We start from the raw sequence: 19,787 nt of genomic DNA, 5'->3' as shown, positions 1-19,787 counted from the left end.
GTACCCCAAAACCTAAAATGCAATAAAATAAATGGGAAAAAAAAAAAAAGAAAAGAACCTGCTTTAAATGATGAGTAGTAAGTTGCTTATTATTAGTCTAAGAAAAACAAACTGAATGTCAGGTACTGCACCTGGCTGAAAAAACCTGCTTTAAATGATGAGTAGTAAGTTGCTTATTATTAGTCTAAATACAAATTTAATGTCTTCTTAGTTGATGTAAAATAGTCAAAATTTCATACCAATCTTCTTGAATTACATGATTTCAGACTTGATTATCATTGTCTTGTCAGCTAAAGAGACAACAAAAACCAAAAACAACCTCCTTGACACACATATGTCCCCTGTTCCCACTCAGGATTCTGGGAAGAAGAGACTCAGTGTCACTGACTCTTAAAGTGAAGGTCCTGGCCCTGGAGTATCACACCTTTTAATGTTATCCTTGATATGTCCATGTTCAAATAATCAGGACTTCTGAGGGACCATCTTAGTAATACATTTTGTAAAATATAGCCTAATTTGGCTAGCACTTAAATTGAAGTCACTTTCCATAAACTCCTTATTTTGATATAGGCTTATGCAATAAATTGTTCATCTTGTTTGACATCTTAGTAAATGAAAATTCCGTAATATTGATTATAATTGTTTGTGTAGATGTTATACCTAACTGCTTTTTTGAATATAGTCCACTTCATTTTATGACCTGGGGAAGTCTAAATAAATCAATTAACCTTCATGAATTTTAAATTTTTTTATAGCAAGAATTCTTTTCAGTCTTAGTTTTTCCTGTATTACAATTTGAGTTTCTTGCCTGGAAAGCAGTTCTTAATTCATCTGCAGTATTTTCCTGTTAAAAAATGTATTACTTTTTCCCTGTCTTTTTCTTATTCTTATTTTAGCTTCGTTTTATTCTATGGCTACAGTTACAACTTTTCCCCATTTATCTGAATATTTTCAGTAGTTCATTTTCTTCATTTGACCTACTAAACAATACTTCTTTTACTATTTCCTATTGCTTCTCAATTAATGTATCTAAGATTTATTCATCCTGATGCAATATTTTTGAGTATTTATTGATTGGTCAGAGCCAGTATTTGTGAAAAGGAAGCCTAGAGTTTGGTAATTAGCTTTTCCTGTGGAGGTTGTTTCTGAAGTACAAACCAACAAACACAAAACACCTGAAGTGCCTTTGGAGGAACGCAACTGAAGCAGCGATGTAAAGTCACAGCACAAAAAAACAGAGGCACTGAGGATATTTGAAAAGAAGGCTCATGGAGCTGTTAGCACCTATCTTTGCCCTGTGACAGCTAGTCATTGCTGCTGTTATTATTTTTTATTATGATAATCCTCCTCATTACTACATTCATTTTAAAGGTCATTAAATGGAGAACAGATATATAGGTTTAAGTGGTGCTACATCTTATAATTTATCATCAGTGGATATGTTGCTAAATGATGTTCCCAAATAGCTCTCCTTGGGGAACATTACACTGGAGTGGTCACATATGAATAAACTCAGACTCAGACTCAGATTTATTACTTTAGTAAATATATGCATGGAAAATTATATTTTATAGCATAAAATAAGCTTAAGGTTTATTACTGAGAAACTAGAGAAAATATGAAGATTGACATTTTTTGTGTGCTTACCTTTTTATTTTTGTTTCTTTCATATGAATATTTTTAATATTGCCTTTAATTGTGGATGAGACAGCCTTCTTTTAAACACTTTCAAGTACTGAGGTTTATGTATATATATATATGTTGATTCTGTAGTTCCTGGTAACATTTTTCTAATAACTAGCCTGCTTAGAACATTTTTGCTAACACTCCAGAGTCAATCATACAAAATATGACAGATATATGGTAAAAGGAAACTCACAATCAACAAATTAGAAATGCTGAGAAACTCGTACTCTGGCTTCACAGAGGCACTCTAGTCTCAGACAAGTTCCTGTCTAGGCATTCATATATTTGACTGTGACTTGTGGGAGTACCATTTTCACAAGAAATTTGCAAGGATAAATATGAAGATGAATACTGTTTTTTTTTCTTAAAGATAATTTAATATACTGAAAAGTTATTTCCAAGAGGGCATAAAAATTTATATTGTTCTTTCCTCTTCAAATAGGTTATGTGGGTATGCAATTTATGTCGAAAGCAACAAGAAATCTTAACCAAATCTGGGGCATGGTTCTTCGGAAGTGGCCCTCAGCAGACAAGCCAGGATGGAACCCTGAGTGATACAGCTACAGGTACTGGCTCTGAGGTACCAAGAGAAAAGAAAGCACGACTCCAAGAGCGATCTCGATCTCAGACGCCCCTGAGCACAGCAGCTGCCTCCTCCCAGGACGGTGCTCCTCCCAGCGCACCACCAGACAGGAGCAAAGGGGCTGAGCCCTCGCAGCAAGCCTTGGGGCCTGAACAGAAGCAGGCTTCATCCAGGTCTAGAAGTGAACCTCCTAGAGAGAGGTAATAGTTCTTTCACCCTGTAAGCAAAAGTCAAGGTTTTGCTAGGAGAACAAACCCATGTTCAAAACTTTAACTTCTACTAAGAGGAATATGTGGAAGTAGTACTTCTCAGGCCACACATGGAAAAGCATCAGGCCTGAGTGGTGTTGTCTATCTCTAGAATGTATTCCTTAGGAGATCTTTGTTGAAAAGCTTTTCTTTCTTGTCATGCACAGACGTAAACATGAACTAAGTCACCCAGCTGAGCTACCGACTTCCAAGGGTGAACTCAGAAAAGTTCTTAGATCATGTTTCACTTAAAACTAGCCCTTTAATTAAGTGTGCTCTGAGAGGATGTGATGGGGGAATCTGACCTGTTGGAAAATATATGTGGACACATCAGAGAAGCCTTCTTTAAGGAAATTTCTTTTATGCTGAGCTCTAACGAGTGACTTTGGGATTAACCAGGTTAGGATGGGTGCTCCAGGATCTGCACAGGCATATGGCCTGAGGGAATAAGCCCAATGTGAGGACCTCCTAAAGGATAGCTACTGGCTACAGTGCAAGAAGTAGAGGGAATGTTGGGGAGAAAAGGCTGGTGAGGTAGTGAAGGGACAGGTTACATTTTTTTTTTTTTTTTCTGACGGAGTCTCACTCTGTCTCCAGGCTGGAGTGCAGTGGCACAATCTCGGCTAACTGCAACCTCTGCCTCCCGGGTCCAAGCGATTCTCCTGCCTCAGCCTCCCGAGTAGCTGGGACTACAGGCGTGTGCCACCACGCCCAGCTAATTTTTGTATTTTTAGTAGAAATGGGTTTCACCATGTTGGCCAGGATGGTCTCAATCTCTTGACCTCGTGATCTGCCTGCCTTGGCCTCCCAAAGTGCTGGGATTATAGGTGTGAGCCACCACACCTGACCCAGGTTACATTTTGTCACTTTTATTGTAGGCAGAAAGGGAAGCCACTGAATATTTAAACAGGGGCTAATATGATCAGATTATTTACTTTGATTGGTTGATTCATTCAAAAATGTATTCATGGGCAAACATGAAACTATGCACTGGGAAAAAGTGTTGACAAGGAAGACAGACCCCTTATCTTCATGAAGCTCATGGTTTGGGGGCCAGGACTTTTGTTAGGACCTGGATTGGGCTTGTTGTTTTTGAATGTGTAACCATCACATGGAGAAAAAAAGCTCCAACGAAAGCTTTTGAACCCCTTTTCAAACAAAGCCCGTATAGTAAAAGAGTAAGGACTTCAAAGTTAAACAGGTCTGGATTCCAGTCCTGGCTTTGCTACAATACGCAGTAAAAACTCACTTGCAGGGTTGTAGTAGGTATTAGAAAAGAACATTTGTTCCTAACCTGGAACGTGGTAGGCTTTCAGTGAATGTAGCTATTATTCAAGCCAGTAGTCATTGTGTATTTACTATAGATAAACACTGCCAGGAACCAGAGGGTATGAAGATGATTAGAACATATTAGAACATACATGGTCCCTTTTCTGACATATCCTAGGGAAGAGACCACACACTGTCCTAGGGAAGACAGACACCTAAGCAATTAACCAGGATGCTAATTTGATCAAAGCTAGGCAATATGTATAGTACTTCGAGAGCTCTAGGAAAGAGGAAGTGACTTCTGAATTAAGCTTTATAAGATACTCAGGAGTTGTAAGGGAGCTAGAGAGAGTATAAGAGGGCAGTACAAGAAGAGAGAATGAGTGTAACTAAACTATTTGGAGAAGGATAGAAAGGACAACAGAGATATCTTAGGGAAGGTAGAATTAATAGCATTTGGTGGAAGAAGAAGAGACAAAAATACTGAAAGTGCAGTTTGGAACTGGTTGGAAGATGATACTTTTAAATAAGACAGAGAATTTGGAGCTGTAAAGTTTCTCAAGAGGAAAGAGTTCTGTTTTACATATAGTGAAAAACTACAAAAATTCAATAACAAGGGCTGAATAGAGACTTTTTGTTCTGACTTCTAGTTAAAATTAGAAGATTGATAGGGACAAATACCTTTACTAATGATATAAATTCATAGGAAAGCAGTGAGGAATTGGGAGGTACAAGAGCAGGAAGAGAAGCGGCCAGTGGTAAAGAGCTGGACAACTTCAGAGAAGCAAGATTGAAAGAAAGACACTCTTTGCTTTAAGTTACTGAAGAATTCTTGACCATATTTTGTACACTGACAAGGAGTTAGTGGAAACAGAACAATTAAAGGTAGAGATGAGAAAAAGTATAATTAGAATCAGTATAAAAGAATAAAAAGAATAAAAGTATAAAATAATCAGAGACACTGGAGAACTCCTTCCATTTGCATAACACTCTACCCTTTCATAAAACGTCTTCACAAATGGTGTCTCTAATCCTCACATGACCCTGCAAGGTAAGTATTATTTATCAGCATTTCAAGAAAAGTAAATTGACTCAATGTAAACTTCTAACAAGAGCAAGTATGCTTCAATGAGCTGCTAAATGTAGTGCAACCATCACACTCTTATGAAAACTATATTTGATAATAATTAATATGTGTTCCCATTAGATCCCTTACATTGTAAAATTCCAACACCCTTACAGTTCCACCTTCAGAACCAAATCCCTTTCACTTCAAAGGGCCATCATAATCTAAATACCTCAAGGAGAGCTCACCATGCTTCTGCTTTTTTTTCCAGTGCCGCTTGAAACCCTTTACCGTTTCACTCTACCATTACTAGCCTTTCCTCAAACTCACCCCAAAACATATCTTAGCAACTGATACTTTGGTAACCCACAATAGAAATTGTCCCACTTTTTACTATCTGGTATTTTTTTTTTCTCAATTTTGTTCATGACATCTGCCTTTGCATTTCCAATCAAATGATGTTACCTCTTGAGAGCCCTCTCTGTGGACCTTAGCATTCCCCGCACAACCTTAGGTCCATTTTAATTGCATGTTAGATCATATAGTGTCAGGACACCTCGTTGTCACCTACTTTTAGTAACTTCTGGTATAACTGCTGGGACTTTTCAAAATCAGGTGCACTTCAGTGTACAGAGAAGGACTTGAAAGGAACAACTGAATGATACATATACAAGATTCAAAGATAGCCAAACCCTTTTCCTTTATTTTTGTATTTGCCAGTGCCTTTGACAGCATGAAAAGAAAAATAGGACTCAAACTGTTTTCCTCTTTAGGACCATATCCTGAAAGGAAGAAGAGGGAGAGAGAATGAGAATGAATAACAATTTCAAAAATTTTAGTATTTCTATTTGTTTTTATCTGAGGAAGGAAAAATGAAAACTATGTGTTAGCCATATTTTTCCTAACCAACTTCCTACAAAAGTGTTTGGGTGCACATGATCAAGTTAAAATTACTTTTCTTCCACTATTCAAGAAGTGCTATTAGATTTGATTTCTCAAATGGACATGCTTGTATTAACATTGCTTTAAAAGTTTCAGCTATAATAAAAGATTGCCAGTATGTATTATCCAAATATATATCAAGTATATATTAATTTGAAGTGATATGTATATATTTTGCTCCTATATTATCTATATTATTTTCATCTAAAACATATTTAATTCTTTGTCACAAGCAGAAATGAGCACAAAACTTGTTCATTTATTGAAATTATTAAGTTTTAATTGATCTGGTTAATTTGTTTTAAAAATTTTTAATGTGAAACCAAATTTTTAAGTCCCTGAATATATTGTCCCGCAAAGGAGCCATATTTAAAAGGCTCATCAGATATAGCCTTTTAATGTGGTTATCATCTACATTTTTAATTACACATCAAATTATAACTAATTATTGTAACAAATGATTTAAGATTGGAATGAGAAGAAAACATGATTTTTATGTCTATTCTCTAAGTTTATAAATTGCTCTCCTTGACGTTCCTTTATATATCATAGAAAGAAGACTCCAGGGCTTTCTGAGCAGAATGGCAAAGGAGCCCTGAGGAGCGAGCGGAAACGCGTGCCAAAGACAGCGCAGCCCGGGGAGGGGGCCGTCGAAGAACGGGAGCGCAAAGAAAGGCGGGAAAGCCGAAGGCTTGAGAAAGGGCGATCACAGGATTATGCAGACGTGCCAGAAAAACGGGATGAGGGCAAAGCGGCGGATGAGGAAAAGCAAAAGAAAGAGGAGGAATATCAGACCAGGTACCGCAGCGACCCGAACCTGGCTAGGTATCCGGTGAAACCGCCGCCTGAGGAGCAGCAGATGCGCATGCACGCCCGGGTGTCCCGCGCGAGGCACGAACGGCGCCACAGCGACGTGGCGCTCCCGCGCACCGAGGAGGGCGCCGCGCTGCCGGAGGGCAAGGTCGGCAAACGTGCGCCGGTGGCGGCCAGGGCCTCGCCTCCGGACTCACCGCGGGCCTACTCGGCTGAGAGGACTGCGGAGACCAGGGCGCCAGGCGCCAAGCAGCTAACGAACCACAGCCCGCCAGCGCCCAGGCATGGGCCGGTTTCCGCAGAAGCCGCTGAGCTCAAAGCCCAGGAGCCCCTCAGGAAGCAGAGCCGCCTGGACCCTAGCTCGGCAGTCCTCATCCGGAAGGCGAAGCGTGAGAAGGTGGAGACCATGCTGCGGAACGACTCGCTGAGCTCAGACCAGTCTGAGTCGGTGCGGCCGTCCCCGCCCAAGCCGCACAGGTCCAAGAGGGGCGGCAAGAAGCGGCAGATGTCGGTGAGCAGCTCTGAGGAGGAGGGCGTGTCGACTCCGGAGTACACCAGCTGTGAGGACGTGGAGCTGGAGAGCGAGAGCGTCAGCGAGAAAGGTAAGGGGGCGGCGCTGGCCGCGCGGGCACCGCAGCCAGGCGCAGAGGCGTGTGTGCCGGGCGAGGTGCTGGATTCAGCAGTGAGGCTGGGAATTCTCACAGATAGATGGCGTTACCTCCAGTGGAAGGTCTTTTTTTAAAAATTAATTTAATTTGATTGATTGATTTGTGAGATTTTAAAACACAACAAGCCCCTAGTTTAGGCTACAAGGGTTCTTGGTGATATTGCGTCCTGTCATTCTGTAAATTTGGTATGCAGTCTAATAATTTTAAGATATTTTAGGGTGGATTCATTGTTCGGTGAAAAACAATTTATTTGCTAGAAAATGAAAATTATGCCTTATAAAGGAAAAATACATTTAAAAATGTCAGTTATGTAATATTCCAATTGTAAAGGTAGTTTTTTTTTTTTGAAACTTCAAATTAATCTTTCTCACAATTTGTGAACAAATTACAGTTTATTTTTGAATAACACGGATTTGAACTGCACTGGATGGGTCCACTTATACGTAAATTTTTTTTTCAATAAATAGACGATTTTTAATTTTTTTTGAGATTTGCAGCAATTTCAAAAAACTTGTGGATGAACAGGGTAGCCTGGAAATATTTTAAGAAAATAAGAAAAAGTTAGGTATGTCATGAATGCATACAATATATATACTTACTAGTCTGTTTTATCATTTACTACCATAAAATATACATGAATAGATTATAAAAAGTTAATAAAATGTATACATACTTATAGACTGTATATGGCACCATTTGCAGTGGGAAGAAATGTAAACACATGTAAAGGTGCGGTATTAAATCTTAACTATAAAATGAACTATAGTGCATACTGTATTACTGTAATAATTTCTTAGCCTCTTGAAGTGCACTTTAGTATTGCATGCATCACTTTAAAATGCCCTGCGATGCTTATCATCTCCCTTTGAGCAGTTTATTTCTCCAGTAAATTGCATGGTATCTTGTTCTCGCATATATTTGTGATGTTTAGTGCAATATTATTAACCTTGAATAATACCATGAGACACATACAGAGTGTCATTAGTGACACTAGAAGTTCTCCCAAGAAGCAAAGTCATGACATTAGAATTGCTTGATGCGTATTGCAGATTGAGGTCTGCAGCTGCAGTTGCCTGCCATTTCAAGATAAATTAATCCAGTGTAAGGACCACTGTTGAAAAAGAAATTTGTGACGCTGTTGCTGCAGCTATGCCAGCAGAAGCAAAACCCTTACACTTTTTGTGAAAAACTTTTATCTTGCATTACAAGTGCAGCTTTTATGTGGGTGCAGGATTGCTATAAGAAATCATATCTATAGACACTATAGAAAAAAGAAAAGCAAAGTCAGCATATGACAAAGCAGAAGAATAGTGAAGGACCTAAAGCTAGAGAATTAAATGCCAGAAAAGGATGGCTTGATCATTTCAGAAAGAGGTTTGGCTTTTAAAAAATGTCAAAATAAAAGTAGAAGCAGCTTCTGTGGACCAACAGAGATAAGTTCTAGATGCCATTAAGAAAACTATTGAGGAGAAAGGATATGTGGCTGCAGAGGTTTTTAATGCAAAGTGCTTTATTTGGCAAAAAATAAGTGCCATAAAAGACATTTAGTAGTCAGGAAGAGAAGCAAGCGCTAGGATTTAAGGCAGGAAGGGATAGCCTAGCTCTACTGTTTTGTGCAAATGCAGTAAGGGCTGCCGCTAGGTGTAAATCTGCTAACCCCCGGAGCACTGAAGGAAAAACATAAACACTAACTGCCAGCCTTTTGGTTGTACAAGAAGGCCTAGACAAGAGTTCTTTTTCTGGATGGATACATAGATGTTTTGTCCCTCAAGTTAGGAAGTACATTGCTAGTAAGGGACTGTCTTTTAAAGTTCTCTTTATATTGAACAATGCCCCTAACTACCCAGAACCCCGTGAGTTCAACACAAAAGGTGTTGAAGTGGTTTACTTGCCCCCAGACACAAAGATTCCAATTCAGTTTCTGGACCTTAAAGGCTCATTTCACATAGTACTGTATGGACAAGATTGTAACACTATGGAAGAGAACCCCAATAAATAGAACATAATGAAAATCTGGTAAGATTACACCACTGAAGATGCCATCATTGTTATAGAAAAAAAAAAAAAAAAAAAAAGAAAAACATGAAAGCCATCGGACCCCAAACAATTCATTACTTCTAGAGAAAAGTATATCAGATGTTGTACTTGACTTCACAGGATTTATGAAAAGGCAAGTCAAGGAAATCATGAAAGAGATTATGGATATGATGGAAAAAAAGTGTGGAGTGAAGGGTTTCTAAATATAGATTCCAGAGTTAATAGATACCACAGCGGAGGGATTAACAGAAGATGACTTGATGGATGAGTGCTTCTTAACCAATGACAGACAGTGAAGAAGAAGATATAAAAGAAGCAGTGCCAGAAAACAGGCTGACATTAGACAGTCTGGTAGAGGGTTCATGTTATTCAAGACTCCTTTTGACTTCTATTACCATATGGATCCTTCTGTGATAGAGACAATGACACTAAATCAAATGATGGAAAAAAGATTGGTACCATACAGAAATATTTTAGAGAAATAGAAAAGCAAAAATGTCAGACAGAAATTACCATGCATTGCCATAAAGTTACACCAGGTGTGCCTGCCTTTCCTGCCTCCCCTTTCATCTCCTCCACTTTTGCCTCTTACATCCCAAGACAACAAGCCTCTTTCTCCTCCTCCTCGATGTGAAGACAATGAGGATGAAGACCTTTTTGATGACCCACTCTTACTTAATGACTAGTAAATACATTTTCTCTTCCTTATGATTTCCTTAATAACATTTTCTTTTACTTTGTTGTAAGCTTACTTTATTATAAGAATAGGGTATATGACACATATAACATACAAAATTTGTGTTAATTGACTATTTATACTATCAGTAAATAGTAGGTTCTGGTCAACAGTAGACTATTAGTAGTTAAGGTCTTCTGGATCAAAAGTTATGCTCAAATTTCTGACTACTTGGGGGTCACAACTCTCCTAACCCCTGGGTTCAAGCATCAACTGTACTTCCCAAGTATTGTATCAAGCAAGGTGTTATGTGTTGTGTTTAAGGTAGTAATTTTGAGGTTAAAAAATTTATACTCCAAAAGTTGTGGGAATATTATGTGGCAGTCTAAATTTCCTATGTATGTTACTGTAGGCCCCATGTAGCTATTTCAATTTATTAAAATAAAATGAACTTAAAAGTTTCCTTCTTCTGAAGAACTAGCCAAAAAGCCTGGTGCTGAGGAATGATTATCACAAAAAGTTCCATTAGATGGTGCTTATATAGAAAATGCTTCAATATAATATAAAAATTATGTGCTTATTTTGAAGATTCTCCTCATTTTGCTTCTGTTCACTGAGATTTAAACTGGCCACAATCCTAAATTTAATGGTGCTGGTCATCATCCTTGTAGAAGTGTTGGGGTCCTTGAGTGTTTCTTGCTGTTTTTGTATTTAGGGGGACTCTTTGCAGCTTTTTGGCTTTCTTTATAATTGCCAAATTACATAATAAATTATATATAAAATATTATAATTTTATTTAAAAATTACTTTGCTTCCTCATTCTATGTCCAAACTGCATGTATATGTGTCCCCCCATATAGATGTGCCCACATAATCTCACACTATATATAGGAACAATTAAGAAAGCTCATTCTGACCAGGCGCAGTGGCTCATGCCTGTAATCCCAGCAATTTGGGAGGCCAAGGAGGGCAGATTGCCTGAGCTCAGGAGTTTGAGACGAGCCTGGACAACATGGTGAACCATCTCTACTAAAATACAAAAAATTACGGGGGGTGTGGCAGCTTGTGTCTACAAGTCCCAGCTACTCAGGAGGCTGTCAGGAGAAATACTTGAACCCAGGAAACGGAGGTTGTAGTGAGCGGAGATCATACCACTGTGCTCCAGCCTGGTCAAGAGAAAGAAACTTTGTCCCAAAAAAAAAAAAAAAAAAAAAAAAAAAAGAAAAGCTAATTCTGTTATTATTGCTGCAACCTAACTTAAAATAGGTATCTTTGGAATGTAATATATGTTTATGGGATCAGTCAGCTCACCTGCCAATGACTTCTCTTCATAAGTTGCATATTATTTATGGGCTTGTGAAAAGTCCGATGGCAGGTAAACTCTCTTGACTGCCTTTTGTGTCTTAATACTGTTTTATGAACACGTATTTTTTTCCTGAAGTAATGAAGGCATTAAATAAAAATGTAGATATACTTTGTGTCCAGATATCTCCTTTTTTTTTTTTTTTTTTTTTTTTTTTTTGAGACAGAGTCTCACTCTGTTGCCAGGCTAGAGTGCAGTGGCGCAATCTAGGCTCACTACAACCTCCATCTCCCAGGTTCAAGCGATTCTCCTGCTTTAGGCTCCCAAGTAGCTGGGACTACAGGCATGTGCCACCAGGCCCAGCTAATTTTTGTATTTTTAATAGAGATGGGGTTTCACCATGTTGGCCAGGATGGTCTCGATCTCCTGATCTCATGATCCACCCACCTCGGCCTCCCAAAGTGCTGGAATTACAGGTGTGAGCCACTATGCCTGACCCAGATATCTGTTGATGGAGATGGATATGCATATTAGTGTTCTCTAGAGAGACAAAACTATAGGATAGATGCATATATAAAGGGGAGTTTATTAAGGAGTATTGAGTCACACCTTCACAAGGTGAGGTTCCACGATAGGCTGTCTGCATGCTGAAGAGCAAGGAAGCCAGTTGAAGTCCCAAAGCTGTAGAACTTGGAGTCTGATTATTGAGGATAGGAAGCATCCCACACAGATAGAAGGCGGGAAGGCTAAACCAGTCTAGTCTTCTCATGTTCTATCTGCTTTTATTCTGGCCGTGCTAGCAGCTGATGAGATTGTGCCTGCCCAGATTGAGGGTGGGTCTGCCCTTCCCAGTCCACTGACTCTGATGTTAATCTCCTTTGGCAACACCCTCACAGACACACCCAGGAATAATACTTTGCATGCTTCATTCCAATCAAGTTGACACTCAATATTAATCATCACAAGTCTACCCCTTGTCAACTTGAACCCATACACATCTCTTGAAATCATACATAATCTTCAAATAAAGACAATAATAAGGTCATAATTATGCCCAATGTAATACAGCTGTCCTTCATACAACCAGAAACATACCAATCCCCAACTCAAATGCTATTAAATAAAGTTAACAACACTTAAATGCTGATACGAAGTCAGTAAATCTTATGTCACATGATAAAAGGAAAATGAAATAAGATGAAGATATTTTCTTTGTACAAGTGTAAACATGCACAAATATGTTATTAACAAAATAAGGAAGAAATACTCATGACAATTACATTTCTCATTTCTGCAACTGGTCATGTGGTCATAGTTGGTATTGATGACTACCTTATTCCACTACCCATTCTGTATTTCTTTTGCCTTCAGCAAGCACCTCAGCAAGTTGTAGTTTTTTACCTGGTAGAGCGACCCAAACTTTTATTCCTAAAGGGTCTAGGTCATTTTTCGTCTTATCTGGATTGGGCTGTTGTAGTTTCCCATTAAGGTAAATGGGAAACTACAGGCATGATAGTAGGGATCTCCTGTATTCCAGGAATACTTTTCCTTGCCTCCATTATGAAGTAGTAGACTGATTTCATCTTGATAGTCCAGATCAGTCACCCAAGCCTACACTGTAACTCCCTTCTTAGCCTATTAACTTAAGGGTAGGAGGACCTCAAAGTGGCGAGGTGGCAATATTAACTTCCAGTTTAATGGAATTATTGTTGTGTCTTCTGGTAACAGGTTCCTTCTTCTGGAATTAAGACCTTTAGACCAGCAGAACATGATGTTGTGGAAACAGGAAGCAAAAATTTTCCTAGTTAGTCTCTAGGGATGATGGTGAGTTGTGCCACTTCTACTTCTACCTCTTCATTCCTGGACCCGTGAATCCTGGCTATGGGAAAACATCGTCCATATACTGGATGATGAGTCAGAGCATACACAGCCCTTTGGAGAACTTTGCCCCAGCCCTGCGAAGTATTGTCACCTAGTTGGTGTTTTAATTGTGACTTCAAAGGGCCATTCCACTGTTCTGTCAATCCAACTGCTTCAGGACAGTGGGGAACATGGTAAGACCAGTGAATTTTATGAGCATGAGACCAGCCACACTTTGTAACCACAGTAAGAAGTTGCACTTCTTTAGCCATAAAGTGAGTGCCTTCATCAGAGGCAATGCTGTGTGGAATACCATGATGGTGGATAAGGCATTTCGTGAGTCCATGGATGGTAGTCTTGGAAGAAGCATTGCATACAGGATAGGCAAACCTGTATCCGGAGTGTCTGTTCCGGACAGGTGAGGACAAACTGCTGCCCCTTCCATGATGGAGGAGGTCCAATATAATCAACCTGCCACCAAGTAGCTGGCTGATCACTCTGAGGAATGGTGCCATATCAAGGGCTCACTGTTGGTCCCTGCTGCTAGCAAATTGGGCACTCAGCAGTAGCCACAGCCAGGTCAGCTTTGGTGAGTGGAAGTCCATGTTGCTGAGCACATGTGTAACCTCCATCCCTGCCACCATGGCCACTTTGTTCATGGGCCCATTGGGTGATGACAGGGGTGGCTGAGAAAAGAGGCTGAGTGGTATCCACAGAACAAGTCATCCTATCCACTTGATTATTAAAATCCTCCTCTGTGGAGGTCATACATGGTGAACACTCACATGGGATACAAATATCTTTAGTTTCAGTTTTTGACCACTCAGACAGGTCCATCAACATACCTCTTCCCCAAATTTCTTTGTCACCAATTTTCCAGTCATGCCACTTCCAAGTCCCTCACCATCCAGCCAAACTATTGGCTACAGCCCATGAATCAGTTTATAATCACACATCTGGCCATTTCTCCTTTCACACAGAGTGCCCAACCAGGTACATTGCTCAAAGTTCTGCCCCCGGGAAGATTTGCCTTCACTACCGTCATTCAGGGATGTCCTAGAAAGGGGCTGTAATGGGCTAGACGCAGTGGCTCACACCTGTAATCCCAGCATTTTGTGAGGCTGAGGCAGGCAGATCACCTGAGGTTGGAAGTTCGAGACCAGCCTGACCAACATGAAGAAACCCTGTCTCTACTAAAAATACAAAATTATCCAGGGGTGGTGGTACATGCCTGTAATCCTAGCTACTTGGGAGGCTGAGGCAGGAGAATCACTTGAACCCAGGAAATGGAGGTTGGTGAGCCGAGATCATGCCATTGCACTCCAGCCTGGCAATAAGACAACTCCAGCTCAAAAAAACAAAAATAAGAAAAAAAAAAAAAAAGAAAGGGGCTATAGTGCTGCAGCTTTCTGCTTTCAGGTAGTGCCTGCATATGGTAGAGAATCATCTGTGAACCAGGTCCTAGTCTTCTCTTCCTCTGTCAACTGATCACAGGTAACTCCTGATGAGACCATCAGTGCAGGCTGGGGGAGAGAAGGTAGGGTGGCAGGGGTGGAGACCATGGGCATTTGAACCACTTCTTCATGTAACTTACTTGTGCCTTCAGGACCTGCTTGAGCCCAATCATGTGTATATTTGATGATGGAATGCTGCTGTGCACTCCCTACTTTATGGCTAGATGGGTCAGAAAGCAGTCAGTTCAGGTCATATGATGACGTGACCCATGCTCAAACGTTTAGTTTTCACTAAAGCCCAGTAACAGGCCAAGAGCTGTCTCTCAGAAGGAGAGTAGTTATCTGCAGAAGATGGCAGGGTCTTGCTCCAAAATCTTAAAAACTTCCGCTGTGATTCTCCTATTGGGGCCTGCCAAAGACTTCAAACAGCATCTCTATCTGCCACTGACATCTCAAGCACCATTGGATCTTTTGGATCATATGGACCAAGTGGCAGAGCTGCTTGCACAGCAGCCTGGACTTGCTGTAGGGTCTTTTCCTATTCTGGACCCCACCCAAAACTAGCAGCTTTTCAGGTCACTTGATAAATGGGCCGGAGTAACACACCCAAATGAGGAATATGTTACCTCTAAAATTCAAAAAGGCCCACTAGGTGTTGTATTTCTTTCTTGGTTATGGAAGGGGCCTTAGAAGTGTAGAAGGGGCCAATAGGAATAGGAGCCACTCCTATCCTTTACCTTAGAAGGAATATCTTGACAAGCCCCACACCAAGGATCCCTAGAAATTTTACTGAGGTAGAAGTTCCCTGAATTTTAGTCCAATTTATTTCCCATCCCCTGGTATACAAATGTCTCATCAATAAGTTCAGTGTGTTTGCCACTTCCTGCTCACAGTGTCCAATCAGCATAATGTCGTGAATGTACTGGACCAGTGTGCTATGTTTTGGAAGGGCAAAGCAATCAAGGTCTCTCCGACTAAGATTAATGCAAAGCCAGAGTTGATATACCCCTGAGGTAGGACATTAAAGGTATATTGCTGGCTTGCCAGCTGAAGGCAAGTTGCTTTTGGTGGGCCTTAGGGACAGGAATAAAGAAAAAAGGCATTTACCAAACCATTGGCTGCATACCAAGTACCAGGAGATTTGTTAACTTGCTCAAACAATGAAACCACATCTGGTATAGCAGCTGCAGTTGGAGTCACCACCACTTGGTTAAGTTTACGATAATTCACTGTCATTCTCCAAGATCCATCTAACTTCTGCACAGGGCAAATAGGAGCATTGAATGGGGATGTGGTAGGAATCACCTCCCCTTCGTCTTTCAAGTCCTTGATGCAGTATTGTCTTTGAATCATTATTCTAGGTAGAGGCAGCTCTAGTGGCTTCCATTTGGCCCTTCCCACCATAGTAGTCCTCACTCTACCAGTCAGGGAGCCAATATGGAGGTTCTACCAGCTGCTACGTGTGTCTGTGCCAATTATGCACTCTGGTACTGGGGAAATGGCCACAGTATGTGGGACCTACTGGGTCCCACTGTAAGTTTGACCTGAGCTAAAACTTCATTTATTACCTGACCTCCATAGCCCCAACTTCAATTGGAGGACTACAATGATGTTTTGTGTCCCCTGGAATCAATGTCAGCTCAGAGCCAGTGTCCAGTAGTCCCCGAAATGTCTGATCATTTTCCTTTCTCCAGTGCACAGTTACCCTAGTAAAAGGATGGTCTCCTTGGGGAAGGATGGGGGAAAGATTAGCAGCATAAATTATCTATAGTGTAGTGGGGTCCTTTCTCAAGAGGAACCAGCCTCCCCTTCATTCAGTGGGTTCTGGGTCTGAAACTGGCTCAAATCTGGAAATTGATTGAGGGGCCGTGATTCTCTATTTTAATAATTCAAATTAGTCTTTTGTCCGCTTGACCTGGAAGTTTTTTGCTTATGTAAATTAAGTAAGAATGCAGTAGGCTTCCTATCAATTTCACTTCTAGAAATACTGTGATTAATTAGCTAGTGCCAGAGCTTCATGTAAGTCAGGCTATTCTAATTGCTGCTTTGTCTCTGCTGTCCATTATGCCCACCTTGCCTTTGATGGTTGAGTGCTACCTCTTGGCTCCTACCACCTTGGGATCTAATTATTTCAATTGCACTTAAATTTTGTAGTTGAGCGACCGCAGTTCCGATTGTCAGATCTGGCATACAGAGAAAAGCAATCACAGGGCTCGTCAAAGATGCAGGTGCTGCCCTCATAAATCTATTTATCAAAGCATTGGTCAAGGGTATATCTTCTGGACCTCCCAGCTAGGATGAGTGGGTTTAATGTGACTAATCCACTCTAGCATTCCAGTCTCCTAAACCTTTGGATTCCCTCCTCTACATTAAACCAAGGGAGATCAGGCATTTCCAGTGTGCTCACAGTGGGCCATCTTTTAATCCACATTTCAGCTAACCAAGCAAATAAACTATTAGAACCCTTTTTTAACTCCCAGAGCTGCAACATTAAATACAGAATCCCTATGTGGTCGGCCCAAATCAATAACTTCAGCCTCATCCAACTCTGTGTTCCTCCATTATTTCACAGTCTTAATATAAATTCTCCTGCCTCTTCTACAGATTTCTGCTTTTATAAATTAGAAAACTCAAGCAGTTCTTTTTGAGTGTAGCTTATCTCCTCGTGGGTCACACTCTGAACCTCACCTTTACGGGCCCACTGGGACTTTAGTCTAGTTATAGGTCTAGAAGCAAACAGCGGTGTTAGAGGGGATCAGTCCTGAGGAGAATCAACATTGTCTTGCTTGGCAGTTGCCTGAGGGAAGGCAGGTCATCACTGTTGCCTCAGGCAGCACAGGGTTTATTTCCTCAAAGGTGGAAAGGCTGAGGTCAGCGTGAGTCAGGGAGGGGATGTGCCACTGCTGGGGATGGGGAAGCTGTTTCTTCTGGCAAAAAGGGCTCATCAGAGTTTACAACCTCAGTGTCCCCAGCTTTATCAGGGTCCTCCTACATGTCCCCATTCCATGTTGCAGAGTTCCATTTTTTTCCAATCAATGTCATCACTTTAACAGTAGACACCTGGCAAGGCTGCTTGTATGCCTTTTGTTGCAAGTTAGCCACTCACAGGATAAGAACTTGTGTCTGATTTTCCACAATTTCAGCTCTTTCTCTACAGGAGATAAGACTCAGGACAATCTTAGAAGATTTGAGACTCGGTATCTGCTTCTGAAGCTGAGAGTTAGAATCCCCAAGTTTATCATTTTGTCACTTTGTCCAGCGAACTTAAGAGCAACCATCCAACTTCATCATATTCCTTGGTTCTCCACATATGGTCAAAGGTATTAGGTATAGAGTCAGTAAGCGCCTTGCCTCTCAGAATCAGGAGTGTCAAAGGCATGTATTTTCCATGACCCTCTAAACAGTTCACACCAAGGACTATCAGTGTTGTCCATACTATTAGAAGTAGAGTCCTTAGTATTTTTTGGGTCTAATTATAAGCAACCAACTCCTGAAACCCCAAAACCAACACTCCATTCTTATTATTCTGTTCCTCTGGAACCGTTCGCAGTACTAAAATCTGTATTAGTTAGGGTCCTCTAGAGGGACAGAACTATAGGGTAGATGTATGTATAAAGGGGAGTTTATTAAGGAGTATTAACTCATACCACTATAAGGCAAGGTCCCACAGTAGGCTGACTGCAAACTGAAGAGCAAGAAAGCCCTTCAGAGTCCCAGAGCTGAAAAACTTAAAGTCTGATGTTTGAGGGCAGGAAGCATCCCACACAGATAGAAGACTGGAAGGCTAAGCCAGTCTAGTCTTTTCATGTTCTTCTACCTGCTTTTATTCTGGTTGTGCGGGCAGCTGAGGACATTGTGCCCACCTAGATTGAGGGTGGGTCTGCCTCTCCCAGTCCACTGACTCAAATGTTAATCTCCTTTGGCAACACCCTCACAAACACACCCAGAATAATGCTTTGCATCCTCCAATCCAATAAAGTTAACACTCATTATTAACCATCACAATATGTATATTTTCCCATTCCTTAAGGGCCTCTTCACCAGTTTTCATTGAGTATGTGTTTTAAATCATAGTGGGCATGGAATCAGACATAATTAAATTCTAAAATTATTTACAATAACAACAGATAATGAAAGAAAACCTGACTAGTGGCATGGGTAGCTGGAGGGATGGAGCTTGTCTGATGTGAGAAACTTATTGCCTCACTACACCATTTCCCCTCCTTGGGAATTTATCACTCTGGAGACTCTGGTTACCATTTGGGATGTACACACCTCTGAAGTCAATGTTCAACCTGTGCCTCTGGGAGCACAAGGATACCAGATATTCATTTATCTGATAAAGACAACCTGGTTCCTCTTAACATAATCTCATTTTCAAATAAATTGTTTGAATATACCTCGATTAAAGTGGCCATCCTACTCTAATATTTTAATCAATCTCAACCTCTACAAAGTGAAACATTATATAGAGCAATACCTTTTATTTCTGTAGCATAGGCATTTTCTTATTTCAAACTTAATTAGAAATGCTGCCACCTGTAATAGCTGTTAATAACTTTGTTAGCAAACCCTACCATTGCCTACTAAGGGTGATTTGGGGAACCAGCCATGATAATCTCCAGCACGCTGTGACACTGTACAAATTACTTAATTTCCATAAATCTCCATTTTCTTATTGGCATAATTGAAATAAAAATATCTGCATCATAAGGTTATTGAGTGGTGTGGATGAGATTATGCATATATAATCGGATCTAAATTAACATTCTTCCTATCTTGCTTTTCACTCTTGTACTAATGCTATGTATGTTTAATATGACAATGATTGTGAGGTAATTATCAGTATCTATAATATACAAAGAAAAGGGAAAAAAAAATAACAGTTTTATATCTTATGGGCCCCAATAGAATGAGAAGCCAAAGGATGATCTGGGAAGAAATTTTTTTTTAGAGTAATTCATTTACAGTTTAAATGATGATTGACGATCTAGCACTTTGCAGAAGATGTGTTCTATAGGAATACATTTAAACAAGGAGGTGAAAGATCACTGCAAGGAGAACTACAAAACACTGATGGAACAAATAGATGACACAAACTAATGAAAAATCATTCCATGCTCATGGAGTGGAAGAATCAGTATGGTTAAAATGACCATAACTGTCCAAAGCAATCTAAAAA

At 40.3% G+C, this 19,787-nt stretch overlaps 1 protein-coding gene across 23 annotated transcripts in view; it reads left to right on the top strand.

Annotated features, from left to right (window-relative positions):
• RIMS1 (regulating synaptic membrane exocytosis 1) overlaps positions 1-19,787 on the top strand; it is a 496,468-nt gene that overhangs the window by 271,106 nt on the left and 205,575 nt on the right. For all 23 annotated transcript variants that reach the window (XM_032275542.1, XM_032275541.1, XM_032275540.1 and 20 more), the window contains exons 5-6: positions 2,129-2,469; positions 6,347-7,209. In XM_032275542.1, the coding sequence (XP_032131433.1) occupies positions 2,129-2,469; positions 6,347-7,209 (1,204 nt within the window). The remainder of the gene's footprint in view (positions 1-2,128; positions 2,470-6,346; positions 7,210-19,787) is intronic.

This window comes from Sapajus apella, unplaced genomic scaffold (assembly GCF_009761245.1).
Source record: "Sapajus apella isolate SASKATOON/1434 unplaced genomic scaffold, GSC_monkey_1.0 scaffold6, whole genome shotgun sequence".
Taxonomy (NCBI): domain Eukaryota; kingdom Metazoa; phylum Chordata; class Mammalia; order Primates; family Cebidae; genus Sapajus; species Sapajus apella.
This window is presented reverse-complemented; position numbering and strand designations above follow the sequence as displayed.